A 24,662-nucleotide genomic window follows, 5' to 3' on the forward strand; every position below is an offset into this window, starting at 1 on the left:
GCTATGATATTCTCCGGATTAGCCTCAATTCCCCTATTGGACACCAGAAAACCCAATAACTTGCCCGCCGGTACACCAAAGACACACTTGTCCAGATTAAGCATCATCTTGTATGTCCTCAGGTTATCAAAGGTTTCCCTCAAATCATCAATCAGAGTCTCCTTCTCCCTGGACTTAACCACAATATCATCCACGTAAGCATGTACATTACGGCCAATCTGCTTGTGAAGACAATTTTGTACACACCATTGATAAGTTGCCTGGGCACTCTTGAGCCCGAAGGGCATAGACACATAGCAGAAGGCTCCAAAAGGAGTTATAAATGCCGTCTTCTCCTGGTCCTTAACTGCCATTTTAATCTGATGATAGCCAGAATATGCATCCAAAAAACTTAAACGCTCACAACCCGCCGTAGCATCAATAATTTGATCAATACTGGGGAGGGCAAAAGGATCTGCTAGACAAGCCTTATTAAGATCTGTGTAATCCACACACATGCGCCAGGTGCCGTTTTTCTTAAGGACCAGCACCGGATTGGCAAGCCACTCAGGGTGAAAAACTTCAACAATAAAGCCAGCTGCTAAGAGCCTGGCTACCTCTTCTCCAATCGCCTTGCGTCTTTCTTCGTTAAACCAGCGGAGGAACCGTTTTACCGGTTTGTATTTAGGATCCACATTAAGGGTGTGCTCAGCGAGTTGCCTCGGTACACCTGGCATGTCAGAGGGCTTCCATGCAAAAATGTCCCGATTCTCACGGATGAACTCGATGAGCGCGCTTTCCTATTTTGGATCCAAGTTGGCACTGATGCTGAACTGCTTGGACGAATCGCCAGGTACGAAGTCAACAAGCTTAGTTTCTGCTGCCGATTTGAACTTCAGGGCCGGATCATGCTCCGTAGTTGGCTTCTTTAATGGAGTCATGTCCGTCGGATCAACATTGTCCTTATAATACTTCAACTCCTCGGTGGCACAAACCGACTCTGCATAGGCCGCATCTCCTTCCTCGCACTCCAAAGCGATTTTGCGGCTTTCGTGAACTGTTATTGTCCCCTTGTGACCCGGCATCTTGAGCCGCAAATACACATAACAGGGCCGTGCCATAAACTTGGCGTAAGCCGGTCGCCCAAACAGGGCGTGATATGGACTTTGGATTTTCACCACTTCAAACGTCAATGTCTCTGACCTGGAATCATGATCGTCCCCAAAGGCTACTTCCAGAGCTATCTTACCAACAGGATATGCTGATCTGCCAGGTACTACACCGTGGAACACCGTATTAGACGGTTTGAGATTTTCATCTGTTAGTCCCATACGACGGAAGGTCTCATAGTACAAGATATTAATGCTGCTCCCTCCATCCATGAGCACCTTGGTGAACTTGTAACCTCCCACCTGAGGCGCCACCACTAGAGACAACTGACCCGGATTATCAACCTGGGGAGGGTGATCCTCTCTGCTCCATATGATTGGTTGTTCAGACCAGCGTAGATAACGAGGTATGGCCGGTTCAACAGAGTTGACCGCCCGCCTCCGAACCTCCCAGTCTCGCTTGTCCAAGCTAGTGGTGAAGAGATGGTACTGCCCACTACTCAACTGCTTTGGGTTGCTCTGGTAACCTGACTATTGCTGCTGTTGGTTGTAACCACCCTGGTTGTTCTGACTATTTTGATTGTTATGTCCGCCCGGATTACCGTTAAATCCTGAACCGGAATTTCCTCCACCGTAACCCGGCCCGGACCCTGAGCCACCGCCGGAGCCGTGATCATACCGGAAAGCATTAGAATTCTTGAACTCCTGCATAATGAAGCAATCCTTCCAAAGGTGGTTTGCTGGCGCTTCCTTCGTCCCATGTCTTGGACAGGGCTGGCTCAGTAGATAGTTTAGGCGGTCCGGGTTAGGGTTGGGTGCCCCATTGCGATTTTTCGGTTTACCCTTGCGTCGCTGCCCATTGTCCTGCGTGTTGGTATTAGCCACAAAGTCCATGTTACCATCCGCTTTACGCTTGCCTCCACCACCATTGCCTGCCCAGTGATGTTGCTGGCCTTTGGAGTTGTTGTTCCTCTTTCCCTTCCCTGCCTTGTCATCATCAGATTCGGGATCCTTGGTACTATCAGAATCAGCATACTTTACCAAAGCAGCCATGAGGGTTCCCATGTCAGTGCAATGACGCTTCATCCGTCCCAACTTCAGCTTTAGGGGCCCAAACCGGCAATTGCCTTCTAGGGTTAATACTGTGGTGTCAGTGTTGATGCGGTCTGATGAGTGCAACACTTGTGAAACCCGGCGCACCCAATGAGTCGTTGATTCTCCTTCCTCCTGGACACAGGCAGCTAAGTCCACTATCGACATAGGCTGTTTACATGTATCCTTGAAATTGTTGATAAACCGGGCTCGTAATTAGGCCCATGAACTGATAGAATTAGCCGGCAAGCTTTTTAACCAAGTACGGGTCGTTCCTTCAAGCATCATGGTGAAGTATTTCGCACACGCCGCGTCATCCACATCAAGCATCTCCATGGCCATCTCATAGCTCTCCACCCATGTCTCTAGAGGTTGATCCGCCGTGTAATTTGGTACCTTGCGCGGGCCTTTGAAATCCTTGGGCAGGCGCACATTGCGTAAAGCGGGGATAAGGCAAGGCACCCCCAAAGAACTAGAAGTAACACCAGGTTCGATCGAAATAGTTGGACGAACCAGCGTGAGCTGCCGAGCCTGATGCTGTGCGGCTAACTCGGCCTCCCTGCGCGCTCGGGCCCGGTCCACCACTTCCTGAGCATTATCAGCACCACCCGCCGGGTTGTTGCCACGGGGTGCTCCACGTCGTTCATTACTCGACACTGCCGGTTCATCCATATGTCTGCTATAGCTCCGGCTTGGACGGGGGGTCGAGTGGATCCGGTCGCAGCTGTACGAGTACGCTTCCTGTTGGACAAAAGCTGTCCTCAGAAGCTCCTTGACCCGTCGCGTCTCTGCTGCCTGCGGCGAGTCACCTTCAATTGGAATGACCTGCCTGTTGGACAAAAGATTGTCCATTGGGTTGGAGTAGTGACCCAGAGGTGTTAAAACAGCCTGAGGTATAATGGTGTTTTGACGAGGCGGGTCCATCTGACGAGGCTGAACCGGTGTACCGGTCCCAGGAGCTTCCGCCCGGTTTCCCTCTAGCGGATTGCTGGTTCCTGCTCCTGGAGTGTTGAAAAGGTCTCTGGCCTCGAAAACCGGAGGCAAACGGGATCGGTGCTTCCTCCTCATGACTTCCTGCGACGCGCTCTGGTCCAACATGAGCCTCTAGGCCTGTGCGTCTAAAGCGGCCCACTCCGTGGCCATCCTGGTGTCCTCAGCTGCCAGATCCGCCTTGGCCTGGGTGATCTGTTCCTTTATCTTTGCAATCTCCGCGTTGTGGACGTCCTGATCCGCCGGATTAGCTTCCGCCATAAGCACAGCCAATGCATCAAATAGATCTGATAGAACTTGAGCCGGCGGGCGCACAGGGCCTCCTGCCCCGGCAGCCGTCGCCGCTGCTGAACCGGAGGTTGTTGCCGCAGCGGTCGAAGAATGAAGCGCTGCTTGTGTGCCGGCCATGAATATTCCAACCCGGTTGGGCAGATCAGAGGGGTCCGGAATACTGTCGCCATCGGAACAGCCCCCAATCCGGCCGTCTTGTAGCTGATAAAGAGATTCGGTTTCTCCGGTCGATGACTCGTCATCGGAACAAACGACGGTCTCGCCGCGAGATTCTGATCCATCCTCATAACTTCCTCCATGGATGACTCCCACGAAGGCACGCTTCATGGCCGGTTTAACCCGGGCGGATCGCGCACATTGAGCCGTCTCGACGAGGTCGGTGCAGATGTCCGGCTCAGGGCCCGGTTCACCGATCTTGCCAATGAAAACGTGAATGCCACCAAAGGGGACCCGGTACCCGTACTCAACTGAGCCGGCCTCGGGGCCCCAGCCTGCGTCGTCGATGTAGAGCTTGCCACGACGACTCTTAGTCATCCGGCCTACAGCGTAGCCCTCGAGTCCTTCAAAGCGGCCCTCCAAGAACTTGAAACCATCATGCGATAGCCCCACGGTGGGCGCCAACTATCGTGGTTTTGTCACGGCAGATGTCCTAGAGAAAGGACTTAGTCGTGGAGCCATCGCGATGGGTTAGCTTGAAGGGGTTAAAGTGGACACAGGGACGCAAGAGTTTATACTAGTTCGGCCCCTTCGATGAAGGTAAAAGCCTACGTCTAGTTGTGATAGAATTGATGGGGTTTCGATGACTAGGGAGCAAACAAGCTTCGCCTATGTCTCGAGTTGTTGTCTGTTGTCCTTGAACCGCCGCCGGGTCGTCCCCTTATATACACGGGTGACGCCCGTCGGTTCACAGAGTCCCAACACCGGTCGATATTCGTATCCGGGTTGGTCTCTCCTTATTCCTAACTTATAATACAAGTTTATATAGAAATACCGGTTTACAGCTACAAGTCTTGAACCGACTACGGGCCTTAGGTCCTCATCTGCCTTCTTGGGCTTTAGCACTCTTGAACTACTGATGAAGTTGACCCGGCTCAGATAGGCCGGTTTACGCCCAGCAGTAATATCCCCAACAAGAGGCATATTCATCGTGCTCTTTTCTAATATTCTTGTTTAATTAAAAAAACGCTGGTTAAAAGTATGTGTTCATGTCCAAAATATATTGTTCACAAAAGAAAGAATAGTAAACCCTGATTAATCTAGATTAACTGTCAAATATACATAAAGTGCATCTATCACTTTGAAGTTACTTCCTCCAAAGTGAACTACTGATTCAGTCAGCAGAGATATTCCACTTTAATAATAGCCATTTAAATATGGGAAACATTTGTAATCAAACGACCGGCTGAGTTTCGGCGGGTCACGTTGTTGACCACGCACTCATACCCCCAGGCCCACACAGAGCGCAAATTTATTTTCTTCTTCCTCGAGCAGGTTGCTTTTTGCTAGAACCACGGCTGCCCGGCGAGATGGCAAGCAGCAAAGACGGCGAGATTCAAGGCCGGCCGTCTTGCTCAAGGTAATCGGTGCGGGGTCGCTCGCTCGGAGTAATGGGCACGGACCTGGGGACGGACGTGTCACTCAGGAAGAAGTGAAAGGCGAGGGACAGGGGAGAAGATATTTGGAACAGGTCGAACAGCTGTGTTGCGCTGCATCGGGTGGCTGGGGCACGACCGGCCCAACTGTTGGGCTGGCGCGCCAGCGCCTAGTAGTCGCCTTTAAATATTTACACCAGAGAACTGATATATCCTGTATTATAAATATAGGACTGCCATGAAAGTGGGGAAACATCTTGGTCTACAGAGTTCATGAACCTGCAGTGCTCCCTGCCTCCACAGTGGTAGGACTCAGATGGGTTGGGACACCCTGGGGTGGGCAGACTGATGGGTCAACATGGCATGAAGAGGAGGCTCTTTCCATTGCAACACACAGGAATTACACCAATCTAACTATGCAAAAATACTAAGACCAGCGATATGAAGATAAGACATATAGGAAGGTTGGTAAGCGGGTTGCCCATTGGAGCAGGCAGGCCGACCAGATTTCCTTCCATGTTGGTTTGACTACAGCCGAAACTGGCAAGCAAAACAAGGGTACAAAGAACCCTAGCCTTGGTACAATGCAGCCTAGATTAACATGTTTTAATATGTACTAGTACTAACATTAAATGGTTATGGATTGGTGAGCTATCAGACTGCTTTTTAGGCAAATGCATCTCCATAAGAATGAAGCAATGTAAGCTACTCAGAACCCAGTGCTTATCTTCATCCATGAGCGAGTAGTCGGCGCTGCTCCCGTCGTCGCCGGCCACCGAGGCCCCGGGCGCGCTCGCCCTCGCCTCTCATGGCCTCTGTTGCGAGCACCCGCAACCGTGAACCCGGCGCCTGCAAGGCCCTGGGCCACTTACACGCGGGCCCCAGCGCCCAGAACGTCTATTAAAAAAAGAAAAGGAAAAAAATATTAAATAAAATTAATTAATTAACTAATTAATTAAAGAAATAATTAACTTAATTAATTTTGATTAATTAAATTAAACAACTAATTGAACATTAGTTACCTAATTAACCTGATTAGTTAATTACTTAATTAATCAATGGCAGTGGGACCCACCTCCTAATTAACCCGGATTAGGTTAATTAATGTGGTTAATTAAAATGGGTCACTGACAGGTGGGACCCACCTGTCAGGTTGACCAGGTCAACTGCTGACGTCATGCTGACGTCAGCAAACACTATTCTGGATAATGTTGGTTTAAATAATTAAATAAATTCTAAAAATGATTTAAATCTTTAATTAATATAAATAAACCGTAGCTCAGATGGAAAATCTTTGTACATGAAAGTTGCTCAGAACGACGAGACGAACCCGGATACGCAGCCCGTTCGTCCGCCACGCATCCCTAACCTATCGAACACGCAACTTTCCCCCTCCGATTCATCTGTCCGAAAATGCAAAACACCGGGGATACTTTCCCGGATGTTTCCCCCCTTCACCGGTATCACCTCATACCACGATAGGGCACCCCTAGCACCGCTACTTGCCATGTCATGCATCGTCATGCTTTTGTTTGCATTATATTTATCGTTTCTTCCCCCTCTTCTCTCGCTAGACACTGAGACCGACGCCGCTGCTACCCAGTACGATTATGGTGTTGATGACCCCTCTCTCTTGCCAGAGCAACCAGGCAAGCCCCCCCTTGATCACCAGATATCGCCTACTCTTCTCTATACTGCTTGCATTAGAGTAGTGTAGCATGTTACTGCTTTCCGTTAATCCTATTCTGATGCATAGCCTGTCCTTGCTACTACTATTGTTACCTTTACCTGCAATCCTAATGCTTAGTATAGGATGCTAGTTTATCATCCGTGGCCCTAAATTCTTGTCCGTCTGCCATGCTATACTATCGGGTCATGATCACCCAGGAAGTGATCACGGGTATATACTTATACATATATACATGCTATACATGTGGTGATTAAAGTCGGGTTGGCTCGTAGGAGTACCCGCGAGTGATTCCGATGTTGGGGGCTGAAGGGGCAGGTGGCTCCATCCCAGTAGAGGTGGGCCCAAGATCCCGAAGGCCCCTGACTGTCACTTTGTGGCGGAGCGACAGGGCAGGTTGAGACCACCTAGGAGAGAGGTGGGCCTGACCCTGGTCGGCATCTGTGGTTATTTCAAAATAACACGCTTAACCTTGGTATTTGATCTGAGTCTGGCTACTGGCCTATACGCACTAACCATCTATGCGGGGACAATTATGGGCACTCGATGTCGTGGTATCAGCCGAAGCCTTCGTGACGTCAGCGAGTGAGCGGCGCACGTCGGGTTGGACCGCGTAACGCAACTTCCTCTGTAATGGAGGTTGCTAGGTCTGCTCTCCGGCCGCGTACGTAGCGTGCAGGTGTGCAATGGGCGATGGGCCCAGACCCCTGCGCCATAGGATTTAGACCAGCGTGCTGACCTTTCTGTTGTGCCTAGGTAGGGCTGCGACATGTTGATCTTCCAAGGCCGGGTGTGACCCAGGAAAGTGTGTCCGGCCAAAGGGGATCGAGCGTGTTGGGAAATGTGGTGCACCCCTGCAGGGAAGTTGATCTATTCGAATAGCCGTGTCCCTCGGTAAAAAGACGACCCGGAGTTGTACCTTGACCTTATGACAACTAGAACCGGATACTTAATAAAACACACCCTTCCAAGTGCCAGATACAACCGGTGATTGCTCTCTCACAGGGCGATGAGGGGAGGATCAACGGTTAGGATTATGCTACACGATGCTACTTGATGAACTTGCCATCTACTCTCTTCTCCTGCTGCAAGATGGAGGTTACCAGAAGCGTAGTCTTCGATAGGACTAGCTATCCCCCTCTTATTCTGGAATTCTGCAATTCATTCCACATATGATAGCCTTTTCCATTTGATACCAATGCATACATATGTAGTGTAGCTCCTTGCTTGCGAGTACTAGTTTGGATGAGTACTCACGGTTGCTTTGCTCCCCCTTTTTCCCCTTTATATACTCGATTATTGCGACCAGACGTTGGAGCCCAGGAGCCAGACGCCACCATCGACGACGACTACTACTACTCGGGAGGTGCCTACTACTACGTGCAGCCCGCTGATGACGACCGGGAGTAGTTTAGGAGGATCCCAGGCAGGAGGCCTGCGCCTCTTTCGATCTGTATCCCAGTTTGTGCTAGCCTTCTTAAGGCAAACTTGTTTAACTTATGTCTGTACTCAAATATTGTTGCTTCCGCTGACTCGTCTATGATCGAGCTCTTGTATTCGAGCCTTCGAGGCCTCTGACTTATAATATGATGCTTGTATGACTTATTTTATTTGTAGTTGTGTTGTGATATCTTCCCGTGAGTCCCTGATCTTAATCGTATACGTTTGCGTGTATGATTAGTGTACGGTCAAATCGGGGGCGTCACATGATGATACCGACGATCGAATCTCGGGCAAGTAACATACCGATGACATAGGGACGTATGTTGTTATGCCGTTTGACCGATAAAGATCTTCTTTGAATATATAGGAGGAAATATGAGTATCTAGGTTCTGCTATTGGTTATTGACCAGAGATGTGTCTCGGTCATGTCTACATAGTTCTCGAACCCGTAGGGTCCGCGCGCTTAACGTTCGATGACGATTTGTATTATGAGTTATGTGATTTGATGACCGAAGTTTGTTCAGAGTCCCGGATGAGACCACGGACATGACGAGGACTCTCAAATGTCGAGAGGTAAAGATTCATACATTGAAAGGTTGCATTTGGGCATCGGAATGGTTCCAAATGATTCGGGTATTTTTCCGGAGTATCGGGAGGTTACCGGAACCCCCTGGGGAAGTTAATGGGCCTTAGTGGGCTTTAGTGGAGAGAGGGAAGAAGGGTCAGGAGATGGCGCGTGCCTAACCCCTGCCCAAACCGAATTGGACAAGGGGTGGGGGCGCGGCCCCCTCCTTTCTTCTCCTTCTCCCCTCCTTCCATTCCCTCCGGTGGAAGAAAGGAAAAGGAGGGGGCGAATCCTACTTGGACTAGGAGTCCAAGTAGGACTCCCCCCTTGGCGCACCCCTCTTGGTCGGGCTCCTCTCTCCCTCCCTTCTTTATATACGTGGCCAGGGGGCACCCCAATAGGACAACAGACAATCTCTTAGCCGTGTGTCGTGCCCCCCTCCACAGTTCAACACCTCGGTCATATCATCGTAGTGCTTAGGTGAAGCCATGCGCCGGTAACTTCATCATCACCGTCGCCACGCCGTCGTGCTGACGAAAATTTCCCTCGTCCTCAACTGGATCAAGAGCTCGAGGGACGTCATCGTGCTGAATGTGTGTTGAACACGGAGGTGCCGTACATTCGGTACTTGGATCGATTAGATCGTGAAGACATTCGACTACATCAACCGCGTTACTAAACACTTCTGCTTTCGGTCTACGAGGGTACGTGGACACACTCTCCCCTCACGTTGCTATGCATCTCCTAGTTAAATCTTGCGTGATCATAGGATTTTTTTTGAATTACTACATTTCCCCAACAGAAAGAATTCCTGCTCCTGCCATGTCCCAAAGTTGAATTTCGTTTCCAACCTTGCAAACAAAAGCGCTTTTGAGCTTCGTGAGAAAAAACTAGGGAATACTCTCATGCAGTCAGGTGAATGAGCGAGAATACTCTATCACTCATTTTGTTTTCTTACTTCCCACTAACTGCATGCAAAACTAAAGCGCTTCTGGACCTTTGCGAATGAATCCCGCCATGTTCCAAAGTTGAATTTTGTCTCTCGCTCATTCAGATTTGTTTCACTTCACGCTAACTCCATTAATTATGTCTTTCTATCACGAGGTATTCGTCAAGGGGACCAAATAAGCCCCTACTTGTTCCTGTTGTGCACTGAAGGATTGTCAAGTTTGTTGCTTCAAAAGAAGAATTGTGGCGAGCTACAGGTATTTGAAATGGCCGACTTGGTCATCCTATCTCACATCTCCTCTTCGCCGATGCCAGCATCTTCTTTGCCAAGAGTAACAGAACGTGGGTGCATTGTGTTCAACTTTGGATGTGTACTGCCATGGATCCATGCAGATAATAAATGAGGATAAGTCCTCGATTTTCTTTGGTGAAGCGATTAAGATGCATGTGAAGGCGCACTTCGGAATTCAAATTCAAGCCTTTCATGATTATTACCTGGGCATGCCAACTGAACCGGGGTGGTCTACTGTGGCCACTTTCAAGTTCTTGATCGATATGGCGTGGCAGTGAGTTCACGGTTGTTCTAATCATCTTATATCCCGTGTTGGAAAAGAAACTATGTTGAAATCTGTGATACAGGCGATTCCGACATTTGTGCTGAGTTGTTTCCAAATTCCTATTTCTATATGTGAGTAGTTTCGTCAACTCATTGCTGATGAATGATGGGGTAGAGAAGATGGGAGGAAAAAGATGCACCAGCGGTCATGGGAATGGCTCACATTGCCCAAGTCTCTCAGTGGTATGGGCTTACGGAACCTTCCACCGTTCAACCAAGCCATGCTTGGGCGGCAATGTTGGCACCTACTCATGGAGCCGGAGTCTCTCTATGCGCAAGTTCTGTTGAGAAGTTTTTTCCTCTGATTTTTGGAATGCATTGGCACCCCGTTCATCTTCATATACTTGTCATGGTATACTATTTGACAGGAAACTTCTAAAGCAAGGTGTCTCATGGGACATTGGGGATGGCAAGAAAATTCGCATTTTATCTTACCATTGGATCACCACCATATTTGCTCCAACCTATCTCTCTTATTCTAGCTACAGCAATTATCGAATGGTGTGGGTGACTTGTAGTGTGTGGATTGTGCATTGATTCGTCATGTGTATACCCATGCTCATTGTCTAACGGAAGTGTTGTGCAGACGATCTGCTCCTACATGATTTGCAGCCGATGGGATTAGGAGCCACACATATAAGAAAATGAGATGATCCAATGGTGTAGGTGACATGTAGTGTGTGGATCATGCATTGATTTATCGTGTGTATCGCCGTGCTCATTGTCTAATGAAAGTGATGTGCAAACGATCTTCTCCTGCACAATTTGCAACCGATGAGACTAGGAGCCACACTAATTAAAAAACGAGATAATCCAATGATGTAGGTGACTTGTAGTGTGTGGATCGTGCATTGATTCATCGTGTGTATACCCATGCTCGTTGTGAAAGTGTTGTGTAGGCTGCTCTGCATGATTTGCAGCCGATGAGATTAGGAGCCACACAGATAAGAAAACAAGATAATCCAATGGTGTAGGTGACTTGTAGTGTGTGAATCACGCCTTGATTCATCATGTGTACAACCGTGCTCATTGCGTAAGAGCATCTGCAGCCAAAAAACTCACCCAGCCAAAGCTCTCAAACTGCAAACGCCCAGGCTGACTGGCACCCCTCATATCCAGCCCAAATATATGGCAAATATGAGGCAGCCCGGGCGCGTCTGCCATGTCACCCCGGCCCACCACTAGCCCACCCCGAGACCACAAAATCCTCGTCCGGAGCAAACCCTAGCTCACTTCCCTCCGCTTCGCTCCATTCCCCGAAGCTCCCCTTTCACCAATTCGTTCAATTGTCAACTAGCATGTCAAGCACCGACAATGACTCCAACGACAACTCCACAGACGAGGATGAGTCGACGCTCCGTAGCGGGCTCGAGCGCTCACGGGTCAATATAGGCAACAGTTCTAGGTCCAGTGCGACGCCTCCTGTCACCCTTCGCCGCAGCGCCAACATTGGCCCTCCCGCCCCGCGCATGGATCTGTGCAGCCTGCCCAATCGGCTCTGCCCATCCAACGGCCTCTTGCACCATCAGCCGCTGCTCCACACAGGCAGCATGAGTGCCTGCTCCACCGACGCTGTGGCTGTGGACTCCAGAGTTAGAGGCACTGCACAACCCGCCGTGAGAGGTAGAGGGGGAGATGGGGGCAGGTTATCTGTGCAGCCTGCCCAATCGGCTCTGCCCATCCAACGGCCTCCTCCACCATCAATCGTTGTTCCACGCAGGCAGCATGAGTGCCCGCTCCACCGACGCTGCGGCTGTGGACTCCAAAGTCAGAGGCACGCGCAACCCACTGTGAGAGGTAGAGGGGGAGATGGGGGCAGGTTAGACGCGACTGCGCAATCCGCCCACCGTCGCCACATGATCCTTCGGAGCAAAGGTCGACTCCCGACAGCTCTGAAGGATCAACACCAAGCAGTTCCAACCCGACACTAAGCAATCCGAGCAAGAGGCAGCGGCGTAGAGGGCAACGACGGTGGGCAAGCTCAAGCGCAAGCAAGACCGCATTGTTCAGCGCTTGCAAGGTTACATCATCTTCGATTCCTCTTCCGACAGGATCCAGCTCGACATTGAGCAATCCGAGCAAGGGATGAGGGTAGTGAAGCCAGCGAGGGTGGCCAAGACCGCATCGTCCGACATTTGCAAGGCTGCATCATCATCTTTGATTCCTCCACCAACAAGTCCGACTCCGACATCAACCCACATCCTGTTGTGGATGCCGACGACCGAAAGGGCAAAGGGCCAGCAAGAAAATGGTGAAAGATCCTTTTATATAATCTAGCTCTAGTATGTAGTTACAATGTGCAAGATCATTAACTGTGTGTGAATCATGCCCGTTTGGTGATGTTTATGTGAATTATGCTCATTTGGTATCAGTTTATGTCCATTTCTTGTTGATTTTGATCATTTGGTTATCTACATATTACACATTACATGAATTTGTTTGGATATATAGTGTAGATCAATTTAGGTAGTGTCCAGTCACTGTCCACGACACCACTACGTTCCACTACACCAGTCGGCTGGCCTTCATGCCAAGTCTTCCTCCACTGCCAACTCAATGCCGTCATAACCAATTTCAACCAAACTTCAACCTAGTGGTCCACCCAAGTGGTAAAACGAGCACTCACCTGGCAAATGAGGGCCCACCCCACCCGAGCATTGTCACATATTGGAACTCTGGGCTAAAAACAATCCATGTTTATTGTCCCTATGTTCCTTCTGGGTTGATAAACTTTGCCTGTCAAAGAACAAACTAAAAAGTTGATACAGCCATAGGAACACCTATGGTGTGGGCTTCACTGATATTACATCTGAAAAACATACATACACGATCACATTTATAATCCCTATTTGCCATTTATAATCCCTATTAACTTCTGATGTCGATCCTTTGTTGGCTGAGTGGTGTCAGGCATATTCATCGTGCTCTTTTCTAATATAATTGTTTAATTAAAAAAACGCTGGTTAAAAGTATGTGTTCATGTCCAAAATATCTAAAGTGCATCATTTTGAAGTTACTTCCTCCAAAGTGAACTGATGATTCAGTCAGCAGAGATATTCCACTTTACAAATAGCCATTTAAATATAGGAAACATTTGTAATCAAACGACCAGCCGAGTAGCGTTGTTCAGGCACACATCCTCGAGCAGGATCGTCATTTTTTGCTGGAACCACGGCTGCCCGGCGAGAAGGCAAGCGGCGGCAAGACGGCGAGCTTCAAGGCCGGCCGTCTTGCTCAGGGGTAATCGGTGCAGGGTCGCTCGCGGCCATAGGACTGCCATGAAACTGGGGGAACATCTTGGTCTTCAGAGTTCATGAACCGGCAGTGCTCCCTGCTTCCACAGTGGTAGGACCCACATGGGTGGGGACACCCTGGGGTGGGCAGACTGATGGGTCAACATGGCATGAAGAGGAGGCTCTTTCCATTGCAACACACAGGAATTACACCAATCTAACTATGCAAAAATACTAAGACCAGCGATATGAAGATAAGACATATAGGAAGGTTGGTAAGCGGGTTGCCCATTGGAGCAGGCAGGCCGACCAGATTTCCTTCCATGTTGGTTTGACTACAGCCGAATCTGGCAAGCAAAACAAGGGTACAAAGAACCCTAGCCTTGGTACAATGCAGCCTAGATTAACATGTTTCAATATGTACTAGTACTAACATTAAATGGTTATGGATTGGTGAGCTATCAGACTGCTTTTTAGGCAAATGCATCTCCATAAGAATGCAGCAATGTAAGCTACTCAGAACCCAGTGCTTATCTTCATCCATGAGAAGGAAAAAAATAATACTGATTGAAAAATACTACTCAAAAAGATGTTCAATTTGGCCTCAGAATTGCAGAATGACAGCATGGACGCATAGCGCCCAATCAGTCCCGAAAGATGGTATGATTAAAAGTTTTTTCATCACTGGCCAAGCATGAACAATTATTAGATCAGTCCTGAAAGATGTTAACAACAAGTTGCATTTGAAGAATAATGAGAGGAAAATGATTGTTGGCAAAAGAGATTATCAAGCTCAGCCCAACTGCCCACTTTCCTCAAATTAATATAGCAGGAAAAACTTTCGGCAAAAAATGCACAGCAAAAGGCATTTAACCGATACACACTTATCCTGCAAGTGCAACATACAGGCACACATAAAAGTAAATCAGGCACATGGCATGGCACCATTAAACCCATGAATTAACAATAATAGTATAAAATCACAAATCATTATAATCTAGCAGATGCTCAATGAACTAGCACATTGCGTTCACTCATTGCAATTTCAGAGCACAAGAACGAACACCCTGTCGAGAGCAGACAATGACAAAATGCACAATGAAGACAAACATAGAAGAAATTAATGGATCAGACTTCTGGCTTGGAACCCTCTGATAAGGATTACATATGCGCATAGTATAACCATAGTCGATCATTTGGGGAAAGGATCGTCATGTCCATTCAACTTATGATAAATGAAACAAATACAAATCTGAAAGTTAAAAAAATAAATTAAGCAAGATGGATCAGACTTCTGGCTTGGAATCCTCTGATAAGGATTACAGTTGCGCACAGTATAATCATAGTCGATCATTCGGGGAAAGGGTCCTCACATCCATTAATTTTCTGAGAAGTTCATTCGATGTGCATAAAACAGCGCATACTGTGTTTGTTTATTCCGAAAAAATTTAAAGATTGTATTTCGTTGCTCAGTCATATGATATGTCATCTCATGGACGCCAGAGGCGTCTCTGAAGTCTGACATGCGAAAATTCATAATTCATCATCGCATTGACATGGATCTTCGAAATAAAATGGGAAAAAGAGAGCAGATCTAAAGACAAAAGGAGGGATCAGAAGTCTTTAAGGATGGTAATCAGTCACTGTAAATCAGAAACACGGACCAACTTTTCTTCATCACATCCCACTTATAAAGAAACGAAAAACAAGATTGAAAACTCGCATTGGCAGAGAGATCATCAGAGACTTAAATACTAAGAATCAGATCATGGATCATATTGTTGCAGTATTTGCTCATCCTTTGATACATGCGCCATGGCGACAGTGCAAAAAACGAGAAAATCTACAGAAACAATCAAACCAAACACGTCGTAGACTGACAATAGCGAAGAACCAACACCGCGGACCCGATTGGCACTGGGAGCCGAGGAGAGGTGGCGGCTACTGGATGCAGTCGACGGCCGACGCCGCCAGTTGTGCCTGCTCTGCAACCCTCGCCCGATCTCGTGTTTATAAAGGCGTGCGGCGAGGAAACCCTAAGAGGCCGCGACTGTCCAATATGGGCCGGACCGCTCTATTTAGAACAATGGGCCGGGCCAATTTATGGCACGATTCGGTCGAGGTCAAGAAGTTTCCGGAATTCCACTAGGTTTCCAGAAGAATCGATTTGAACTAAAAATAAACACGATGATGAAGGAGTCTGGATTTTAAAATTAAAATCCTGGCCTGGTACGATGTGGTCTATAGAGTCGAAGCGATTTGCTGATAGACCCCTTTTGAGTTTTGATCATACGGGAGTCGAACAAATTACACTTCTATGTGGTCCGGAAAAACTTCCATGTGCTCACAGAGTGCACGCTATAGCTTACAACCTGGGCGCTGTGGCACCAAGCGAACAACAAAGGAAGCACGCCCCTTAGGAGCACTCTCAAACGGCAGGCGGTACCCACTGAAGCGGGGAGAGAGGGCTCCCGTAAAAAGGGGATCTGGCGATTGCCAGGGCGATATGCCGGCGCTGAAGGATGGCTATGACGGCAGCCAAGGTGGCCCGTGGGGCTGACCATGGGCGGTGGTCGGAAGGCGGTGGCCTCTCCCCCCAGGAGTGGCACCATCAAGCGGCGCGGGGTCGAGCTCCTTCGTCGCGCGAAGGACCCGGAGGCCTGTCTGAGGCGACTGAGGGAGCGGGCGGCGGAGTTCTTGGGAGGTGGATCCAAGTCCTTTAAGGATGCTGAGAAAGAGATTAAGGAGAGTCCATCGGTGGAGGAGCCGCTGATTCCGTTGGCTCCCAATGCTCTCCCACCAAATCTGGAGATTAATGGAGTAAAACGGAAAGGAATTCTTACGGGTGAGTCAATTCGAAAGTTCAATGGGAGGTTTCTCACCGGTGATTATGCCTGTATTACATCCGATTTGGGAATTATTCGTGTGGATTGTGAGGCGGAATTTGGGGGCGGGGGGAGTATTTGAGTGGCCAGTCTAGAAGCCCTGTTCTTCGTCTCTGTTCGACTTCGCCCCTTTCGTCTGTCTGGGTGTTTTCCCCTCTAACAAAAATCCAGAATTCCATGTCGAGCCATGATGAGCCCATCCAGGACACCCCTGGTTTGACTGTTCGAGAAGAAGGGCCAAGTGGGGAAACTACACCGATCATGCGTCCGACGCCAGCAACCAGTATGGTGTTCGATGGTGCAGGAGTGCTGGAGAGTCAGGAGGCAGGTGCAGCTATGGGCATGGACCTTGTCAATCAGGGGGGGCTGGAGTGTGCCCCCGTCCCTGGGGAAGGATGCCTCGGGCTCCAGGACGCCCTGCAAGCGCGGAGGTGGAGCTCGTCCTGTGTTGACCACCCCGGAAGCCACAATCGGCTTCATCGCTCCAGGGGCTACTCCGCCTCTGCAGCGAGCCGGTAAGGCGGTTGCTTTCGCGTCCCCGGATGAGGAAGATGCCCCAGTCATCATCGACTTCGCGGCAGCCCGGCGCTCCACTGCGGGGAGGCTGCTCGTCGGACGACTCCTCTCGCCGTACCCTGCTGACCCCGACGCCATCGTCTGTGATCTCAGGGGACCATGGCGGATCCGTGGCGAGGTGACGGTCCAGCGGGTAGTAAGCGGAGACGGCAGGTTCATCCTACACTTTGTGCAGGAGGGTGATAGGCTCCATGTGCTTAGGGCTGGGCCGTGGCACTACCACAATGACGGAGTCATCTTCGCGCCTTTCGACGGTACAGGCAATGCAAGTGATGTCCGTCTCGACTCCATCCGAGTGTGGGCGCAGATTCAGGGGCTCCCGTACGAACTCAAGTCGGAGGAGATGGGCAGGGAGTTGGGAAAGAAGCTGGTTACCGTCATCGCCGTCGCCCATAAGAACAAGCTGATCGTTGATAAGCACCTCCGCGTGCGTGTTGACATGCCGGTACATCGTCCCATCAAGTCATACATCACTGCCACCCCAACTGGAACTTCCAATGTTCTGAAGTACTTCGTAAAATATGAAAAACTCCCAAACTTCTGTTTTTGTTGTGGACTGCTGGGTCATACCACAGAGAAGTTTTGCAGCATTCCTAAGGAGCAGCGTACAGCGGTCTTCTCCTCCGACATCAAGGCCCTCCCAATCTGGAAAGAGAGAAGCCTCAATAGTTCAGCGCAGTCTTTGGGTCCGGTGCGCCGTTCTTTGGAGTTTGAAGGAATGTTGGCACCTGGGGAGTTGGAGAAAGAAGAAGAGACTGAGAAGCTCCAAGCCAAGGTCCCGGATGTGGTCATCAATGTGGTGACTACGGCCGTCAAGCAGCTTATGGTTTCTCCAGTGGGAGAGACCTCTAACACTGCGGCTGGCCGGGAGACGTCGGGCATGAACTCTGCTCCTGTTGAACAGTACGTTGCGGGGGCAATCGTCCCTTCTGCTAGGAATCCCGCGGTGAGGGGACAGGCTGCGGACAACTCGCCTGGCCAGGAGGGTCGTGGGCATACTGAAGCTGCTGGCGTGCTTGTGGGGATGGCTGATGCTGTCATTCCCACGGCAGGAGAGGCCACTCATGTGGGTAGAGCTAATCTGGTGAGGGCGGCTGATATTGTCACTCCCGTGGCTATAGCAGCCCCGGGAAGTGCCACTGTTGTTGTCCTTTCAGCAGCCCAGCACGTCGGCTCACTCATCTCTGGTGCTAGGCCTGGCCAGGTGGGCCAGGCTCGCCTTCTGCTTGGGGCTGCTGGAGCTCCAGCAAGCTACAAGTACATCTCTGTCAAGCCGTCACGCCACTACGAATCTTCATCGAGCCGTTGGAAGAGGATGCAAGAGAAGAAAGGGAAGTGTTTGAAGCAGTGAGAAGCATTGGAGTAACAATTTTTTTCTTAAATGCTCATGCTAATCAGACCATTAGTGGAGAAATGCCCAGTCCCAAAGGAGCATCTGCTATGCAGGAACGCGATCGCGATTCAGGGAGAAAGAGAAGGGTTGGGGACGGGTTGGTGCCTACAGGAAGCGATTTGGTCTTCTCTTTTGAAAACAATAGTGCTGAAAGTATGGGGTACACTAATGATGAGATTAGTATCTCCTGCAAGCGTGTGTGTATGGAACGGGTTGAAACTGTAATAGGTGTAGATGGTTTGGTCAAGCATGTCACAGAAGAGGTGGAGGATGGGGAAGAGGAGTACATAGAGAAAAGACGTGAATCTGTTGGGGAGGAGAAAGGCGCTTGGGAAGGACAAAGCAGGATTATTTCTGCTGAGGGCACCTTGGTGGATCCAGGATCGGCGGGCTCTGCGCTGGAGCCTGTCCGGGAACAATGAAAATCGTCGGTTGGAACTGCCGTGGGATGAACTCTTAGGCGGCAGTTCGGTCGCTCTTGGATCTCCAAGAGCAGGTTAGGCCAAATATCTTGTTTTTGGCTGAGGCACATCTCGATAAGAATAAAGCGGAGAGTCTCCGCTATAAATTAGGTTTTCAATTTTTATTAGTTCATGAAAGTAGTGATGGTCGTTCCGGGGGTCTTGTAATGTTCTGGAATGATGATAATAAAGTTGAGTTTGAATATGTGTCACCCAACTGTATAGATATGGTTTTTGTGTCTAGTGATAATGTGAAGTGGAGGCTAACTGGTTTCTATGGTGAGCCAGCTTGGGAGGACCGCCACTTGTCTTGGTCTTGTTTAAGAGACCTTCACCGGCAGCATCAGATGCCCTGGATAGTACTAGGTGATTTCAATGAGATTAAGCTGAATTCAGAAAAAGAGGGAGGAAACCCCCGCCCAGTGCATATGCTTAAGGCGTTTAGAGACTGTTTAGATGACTGCGAGCTTCAGGATATGGACTATATTGGGGATAAATACACCTGGAGACGCGCTGATGTTCGTGAACGACTGGATCGTGCTGTGTGTAATAGTCAATGGACTTTAGATTATCCCAATGCTGCAGTCATCCATGAGAAGCACTACAGGTCTGACCATAGGCCTATTTTGGTTGACACGGAATATTATAAGACAAGCCAGATTAGATATCGTTTCGGGGGAAAAAAATTTGAAGCTAGGTGGTTATCTGAAGATACTGTAAACGAAGTGGTTGCTACTGCCTGGGCGAAGGCAAACCTGAGAGGCTTGGGTCCAAGCTTGGCTTCAAGAACCAAAGCGGTACACAATGATCTCCATAATTGGGATAAATCTGTTCTGAAGGGTCCGAAAAATCGTATCAAGAAGTTGAGTAAAGAACTAGAAAAAAATAAGATATGGTGCCTTATCGCCGGTTTCTTGGGCGAGACAAAAGAAATTACAACTGCTTATTGACAACTTATTGGAACAGGAGGAGATCCATTGGCTTCAAAGAGGGCGTGCTAATTGGCTGATGCATGGTGACCGGAACACTTCCTTCTTTCATAATGCTGCCACTGCATGTAAAAAAAGAAATCTGATTAAAAGGCTCTTGGATGATACTGGGGTCTGGAAGGAGGGTAATGAACTCCAGGGTCATATCATGTCCTATTTTGCTCAGCTGTTCACTTCTGAACCTTCCGAGAGGCAGGCAAGTGTTCTAGACAAGGTGCCCCATAAGGTGTCTAGAGCGATGAATGAAAATTTACTTGCACCGTTTACGCATGAGGAAGTAAAAAAGGCTCTCTTCAGTATTGGTGATTTTAAGGCGCCAGGCCCTGACGGACTGCACGCAGTTTTTTTATAAGCGATTTTGGCATCTTTTGGGGGGTGATCTGATTGATGAAGTTCTTACAGCAATGAATACGTACACAATCCCCGAGGGTTGGAATGATACAATTATTATTATGATTCCAAAAACTAAAGCACCTGAGAAGGTAACTCAATTCCGCCCAATTAGTCTTTGCAATGTCGTGTACAAAGTCATCTCCAAAATGCTTGCGACAAGATTGAAGATTTTTCTGCCAGAAATTATTTCATCCACTCAAAGTGCTTTCGTCCCTGGACGGCTGATCACGGATAATTTCTTGGTCGCTTTTGAAAGTTTTCATACTATCAAGAAAAGGAGACAGGGTAAGACTGGATTGTGTGCGGTGAAACTGGATATGCACAAGGCATATGACCGCGTTGAGTGGGACTTTCTAGAAAAGATCACGATCAAACTGGGGTTCCATAGAAATTGGGTTCGGATGATTATTGTCTGTGTTCGGACTGTGAGATACCGGGTCAGATTTAATTCTGAGGAAAGTGAGCAATTCACTCCTACTAGGGGCTTGCGTCAGGGAGACCCCTTATCCCCGTACCTTTTCTTGTTGTGCACTGAGGGTCTTACCTCCCTGTTGTCGCATGCGGAGTGGAGTGGCGAACTTAAAGGAGTACAAGTTTGTCGAGATGCGCCAACAATATCTAATCTTCTATTTGCTGATGACTCCCTGATCTTAATGCATGCTACGTCGCATGCTACGTCAGGCAACCTAATTGCTTGAGACGGATTCTATCGGATTATTGTAAGGCGTCTGGGCAGTTAGTGAGCGAAGACAAGTCAAGCATTTTCTTTAGTCCGAGTACCAAGCCTGAGGTTAGAAAGGAAGTGTGTACAATTCTGAATATAATGCCAGAAGCTCTGACGGATAAATATCTCGGATTGCCAGCCATTGTTGGGGCAGACAGAAGTGATAATTTCCAGTTCCTGATTGATAGAGTGCTAAAGAGATTGCTTGGATGGAAAGAGAAAAATCTGTCCACGGGTGGAAAAGAGGTGCTTCTGAAAGCGATTGTGTAGGCGATACCATCATATGCGATGTCTGTTTTTAAAATCCCAAAACAAATCTGCAAAGGGATCACAGACGGTATGCCGCAATATTGGTGGGGCGATGATGCGGATCAAAGACGGATGCATTGGCTTGCTTGGTGGAAAATGTGTATCCCAAAGAAATTTGGTGGAATGGGTTTTAGGGATATCCACTGTTTTAACCTTGCCTTGTTAGCTAAGCAAGCATGGCGACTAATTGAGAACCCTGATTCTCTCTGTGCTACCGTGTTGCGTGCAAGGTACTTTCCGTCAGGAGATTTGTTGAACGCGGAGTTGAAGAAAGGGAGCTCTTTTACATGGCAGAGTATTTGGGCTGGGATTAGTACATTAAAACGTGGTCATATATGGCGTGTAGGAGATGGAACTAATATTGATATCTGGAAAGACGAATGGATCCCAAATAGTGCATCACGTAAAGTTATAACTAGAAGGGGTCAGAACATCTTTAGTAGGGTGAGCGACCTTATTGATCCTATCACAAATCACTGGGATGTGGATTTAGTGAGGCAGACCTTTTGGCAAGTGGATGTTCAAAGGATTCTTGCTATACCTTTATCATCTTCTGGCATGCAAGATTTTGTTGCTTGGAACCTGACTCGTACAAACACCTTTTCTGTGCGCTCAGCTTATTATGCAGAATGGGAGGGCCAATATGGCCAAAGGTTAAACAGAGGATATCAAGCTTTTGGTATCAAACCACATCCAATTTGGGACAAAATCCGGGGTCTCAAAGTGCCTGCGAAGGTAAAAATCTTTCTTTGAAGAGTTATGCATAATACTATTCCTTGTCGGGTTGCTCTGGCGAATTGTCATATTAAAGTGAGCGGGCAATGCCCAGTCTGTGAGATTGGAGCGGAAGATATTAAGCATCTCCTGTTCAAGTGTAGCCGAGCAAAGCACGTATGGCAAGCACTGGGTATTGATGACTTAATTGAGAAATTTTGTCTTGCTCATCGCCCTGGACAGTCTATTCTAGAGGAATTGTTGTACTCAAGCCCTGGTCAGTCTATGATTTTGGGACAAGCCCCATTGGCAGAGCTTGTTGCAGTGGCATGTTGGTATTTATGGTGGGAAAGAAGATAAATTAGTCGTAATATTCAGGTGCAGTCCCCAGAAAGATCTGCGGTAGCAATCAAGGTGTTATCTTCAAACTTCAGGTCTGCTACCGTTCCTAATGCAAGGGTGAGAAAGGAAAGATGGGCTCCTCCAATAGGTGATTGTGTCAAGATAAATGTTGATGCTTTCTTTGACCCAGACATTCTGAGGGGAACTACGGGTGCAGTCATTCGTGATAAAAAGGGGAAGTTCATTGCCGCGTGTAATGCACGTTTGAATATGGTTCAAGATGTTTTGTCGGCTGAAGCTTTGGCGCTCAAACACGGCCTGTTCTTAGCTGAATCCATGGGTTGTAATAGAGTCGTTGTGAGTTCTGATAATAGTGAATTAATAGAAATTATGAAGAACGAGAGGCCCCCTACAGGTATTGCTGCAGCGATTTATCATGATTGTTTTTCTATGGAGTCAGACTTTGTTAGGATTAAGTATGAGCATGTGAATAGGGAAACAAATTCTGTAGCTCATGAAATGGCCCAGTTAACTAAATTCCAGACCAGTAGGGTCTGGATGGATGATCCTCCCCCCTCTATTGTACCTTTTATGATGAATGATGTAACATTATTATCTATTAAATAAAGAGGTCTTTTTTGAGGTCAAAACAAAAGGAAGCACGCCCCTTGCGCACATCAACGGTGCCTGAGCATAGGTGGACGGATTTTCGCTCAAGTTTTACCGTTTCTCTTTCTCCCATGCCCATCTGCTGGGCCTGAATATCTGCCGCAGGAGCGCCATCTTGGGGACGTTCCAGTTCTCCACATGCCTGAACAACAAACCAACTGTATCTGTCAATCACCAGACTCATAGCACATCGATCTCGTGCACACGATAAGCTCACGGAACGACGGAGTGAGCGAGTACCTGCACACCTTCCCCGACTCAGAATCGAAGTAGTACTCCGTGTACCCGGTTGCTGAAAAAGTGAAAAATATTTCAACGAGACCAAAAACATGTTCAGCACAGGAGCGATGCATTTTGCAGTTCGCACCGGCCGGGCCGGACGAGGTGTCGATCTGCTGATGCAGATACATAGCGCGTCGTCACGAACTTACCGGAGAGAATGGGCCTCCACGGGAACGACATGACGCAGCTGAAACGCCAGTGCCCGATCGATTTCTCCTGCACCCAGCAGAGGTCGATGAACCGGCAGAAAACAACGCACCATTAGCTGTTGTAGCAGTAAGATCGATTGACTGACGCTGGAAATGTGCTAGTACCTCGACATCCTCCCATTTGGTTAGCTTCATGTTGGACTTCTCCAGCAGGGACCCGAAGTTGGTGCAGTTCCTCTTGAAGCGCTGCAGGCCTCTGAATGAGCCCGCCGGGTCGGCGAACTCGCAGTCGTCTTCGTACGCTCCCAGCGTCAGGTTCCCTGCAATACAAACGTGAACAAAACCGCAAACGTGTAGTAGTGCTGTAGTACAGTTTACTTGCTGATCTAGAGCTTAATTCCTGACCTGTGACGAAGTATGACCGTGCGAAGTCGTCCTTGATGGCCTCGGCGACCTGCGCGCGGCCAACCGGCTGGGACTCCGACGCGCCGTCGCCTGCAGCGCCGGCGTCCGCCTCCGGAGACGGCGGCCGGAAGAAGGACGCGGCGATGCCGAGGGCCTCGGAGCCGTACCAGGCGGCCTTGAGCACCACGTTGTCCGACTCCGAGCCGGAGGGCGTGCCGGTGCGCGGGCTCGTGGACGTGGACCCGGGCTTTTTCTGCGCGTTCAGCCGGAAACGGCGGCGGGATGGCCGCTGGAGGAGCACGCCGGCGTTCTGGCGGTGATGGCCGGTGGGGAGGGGAGTAGCAGGGGCGGGGTGCAGCAAGGCCATTCCTTTTGCCGGAGCTCCGGCCGGGCCAACAGTCTAGTGGCAGAGGAGTGGCACAGCCACTTGTTTCGCCTTGGCATCTTCTGTACTTACCTGCTAGACTCTCTTACCATTCGAGTGTGCGGTTGGGATTAAACGCGGGAGAGATGGTTTTTCTTCACTCTGGAATGTGTGGTTGCAATGACATAGTAGATCTGGACAGTTATTTTTTCCGAAGGTACGCAAATTGCGTATCATGGCTTTATAGAGAAAGAGAATATCAAGTACAAGACCACTACCATTCTTTGCAAACAACGAGCGCAGCATAGCTTCATATCCGGCTAGTCTAAAAACAACTACCCACGACAACACAATTACAATGCAAAAGAGTCTACCCAAAACCGTAAACCTCTCCGTGTCTTGACCGACGTCGGTCACCTCCGAACAACAGCAGCTCCCTCTGTCGAATTTCGGGTTCCGGC

General features: G+C 48.9%; 1 protein-coding gene, 7 non-coding genes and 1 pseudogene across 9 annotated transcripts; all 9 read right to left on the reverse strand.

The window, feature by feature from the left end:
• Positions 1-5,704: 5,704 nt before the first annotated feature.
• LOC147986301 (small nucleolar RNA snoR118) lies at positions 5,705-5,790 on the reverse strand. Its single transcript, XR_015617844.1, has one exon. It is a non-coding gene; the product is annotated as a small nucleolar RNA snoR118 (small nucleolar RNA).
• An 8,214-nt stretch (positions 5,791-14,004) lies between these two features.
• LOC147986302 (small nucleolar RNA snoR118) lies at positions 14,005-14,090 on the reverse strand. Its single transcript, XR_015617845.1, has one exon. It is a non-coding gene; the product is annotated as a small nucleolar RNA snoR118 (small nucleolar RNA).
• A 55-nt stretch (positions 14,091-14,145) lies between these two features.
• On the reverse strand, positions 14,146-14,237 carry LOC147986303 (small nucleolar RNA SNORD96 family). The gene has a single exon (XR_015617830.1). It is a non-coding gene; the product is annotated as a small nucleolar RNA SNORD96 family (small nucleolar RNA).
• A 60-nt stretch (positions 14,238-14,297) lies between these two features.
• LOC147986304 (small nucleolar RNA snoR135) lies at positions 14,298-14,442 on the reverse strand. The gene has a single exon (XR_015617846.1). It is a non-coding gene; the product is annotated as a small nucleolar RNA snoR135 (small nucleolar RNA).
• Positions 14,443-14,669: 227 nt separating this feature from the next.
• Positions 14,670-14,767, reverse strand: LOC147986305 (small nucleolar RNA Z103). The gene has a single exon (XR_015617834.1). It is a non-coding gene; the product is annotated as a small nucleolar RNA Z103 (small nucleolar RNA).
• Positions 14,768-14,827: 60 nt separating this feature from the next.
• Positions 14,828-14,925, reverse strand: LOC147986306 (small nucleolar RNA Z103). The gene has a single exon (XR_015617833.1). It is a non-coding gene; the product is annotated as a small nucleolar RNA Z103 (small nucleolar RNA).
• An 83-nt stretch (positions 14,926-15,008) lies between these two features.
• On the reverse strand, positions 15,009-15,101 carry LOC147986307 (small nucleolar RNA R64/Z200 family). The gene has a single exon (XR_015617848.1). It is a non-coding gene; the product is annotated as a small nucleolar RNA R64/Z200 family (small nucleolar RNA).
• A 179-nt stretch (positions 15,102-15,280) lies between these two features.
• Positions 15,281-15,354, reverse strand: LOC147986308 (small nucleolar RNA Z199; annotated as a pseudogene).
• On the reverse strand, positions 15,299-24,280 carry LOC147986309 (Nuclear transport factor 2 (NTF2) family protein). 2 transcript variants are annotated; one of them, XM_087544627.1, is made up of 6 exons: positions 23,838-24,280; positions 23,598-23,752; positions 23,433-23,499; positions 23,242-23,293; positions 23,057-23,143; positions 15,299-19,912 (listed from the first exon to the last, which is right to left on the reverse strand). In XM_087544627.1, exons 1-6 carry the CDS (start codon positions 24,202-24,204, stop codon positions 19,816-19,818), a joined length of 825 nt encoding a protein of 274 aa, XP_087400753.1. In that variant the 5' UTR covers positions 24,205-24,280; the 3' UTR covers positions 15,299-19,815. The 2 variants fall into 2 exon arrangements, with proteins under 2 accessions (XP_087400753.1, XP_087400754.1); XM_087544628.1 differs by lacking the exon at positions 15,299-19,912 and having other exon boundaries at positions 22,820-23,143; positions 23,838-24,278.
• Between the last annotated feature and the right edge of the window lie 382 nt (positions 24,281-24,662).

This window comes from Triticum urartu, chromosome 2A, assembly GCF_056163025.1.
Source record: "Triticum urartu cultivar PI428250 chromosome 2A, HENAU_Tu73, whole genome shotgun sequence".
Taxonomy (NCBI): Eukaryota; Viridiplantae; Streptophyta; class Magnoliopsida; order Poales; family Poaceae; genus Triticum; species Triticum urartu.

Bases quoted from the DNA above. Each gene is read 5' to 3' on its own strand.
- LOC147986309 (XM_087544627.1), bottom strand. From the start codon at position 24,204: ATGGCCTTGCTGCACCCCGCCCCTGCTACTCCCCTCCCCACCGGCCAT. The intron at 23,144-23,241 runs GTACTCGCTCAC...TTTGTTGTTCAG, and splicing joins GAGTCGGGGAAGGTGTGCAG to GCATGTGGAGAACTGGAACG. The intron at 19,913-23,056 runs GTAAAACTTGAG...TTTTACATGCAG, and splicing joins GCATGGGAGAAAGAGAAACG to TGGCAGCATTATGAAAGAAG.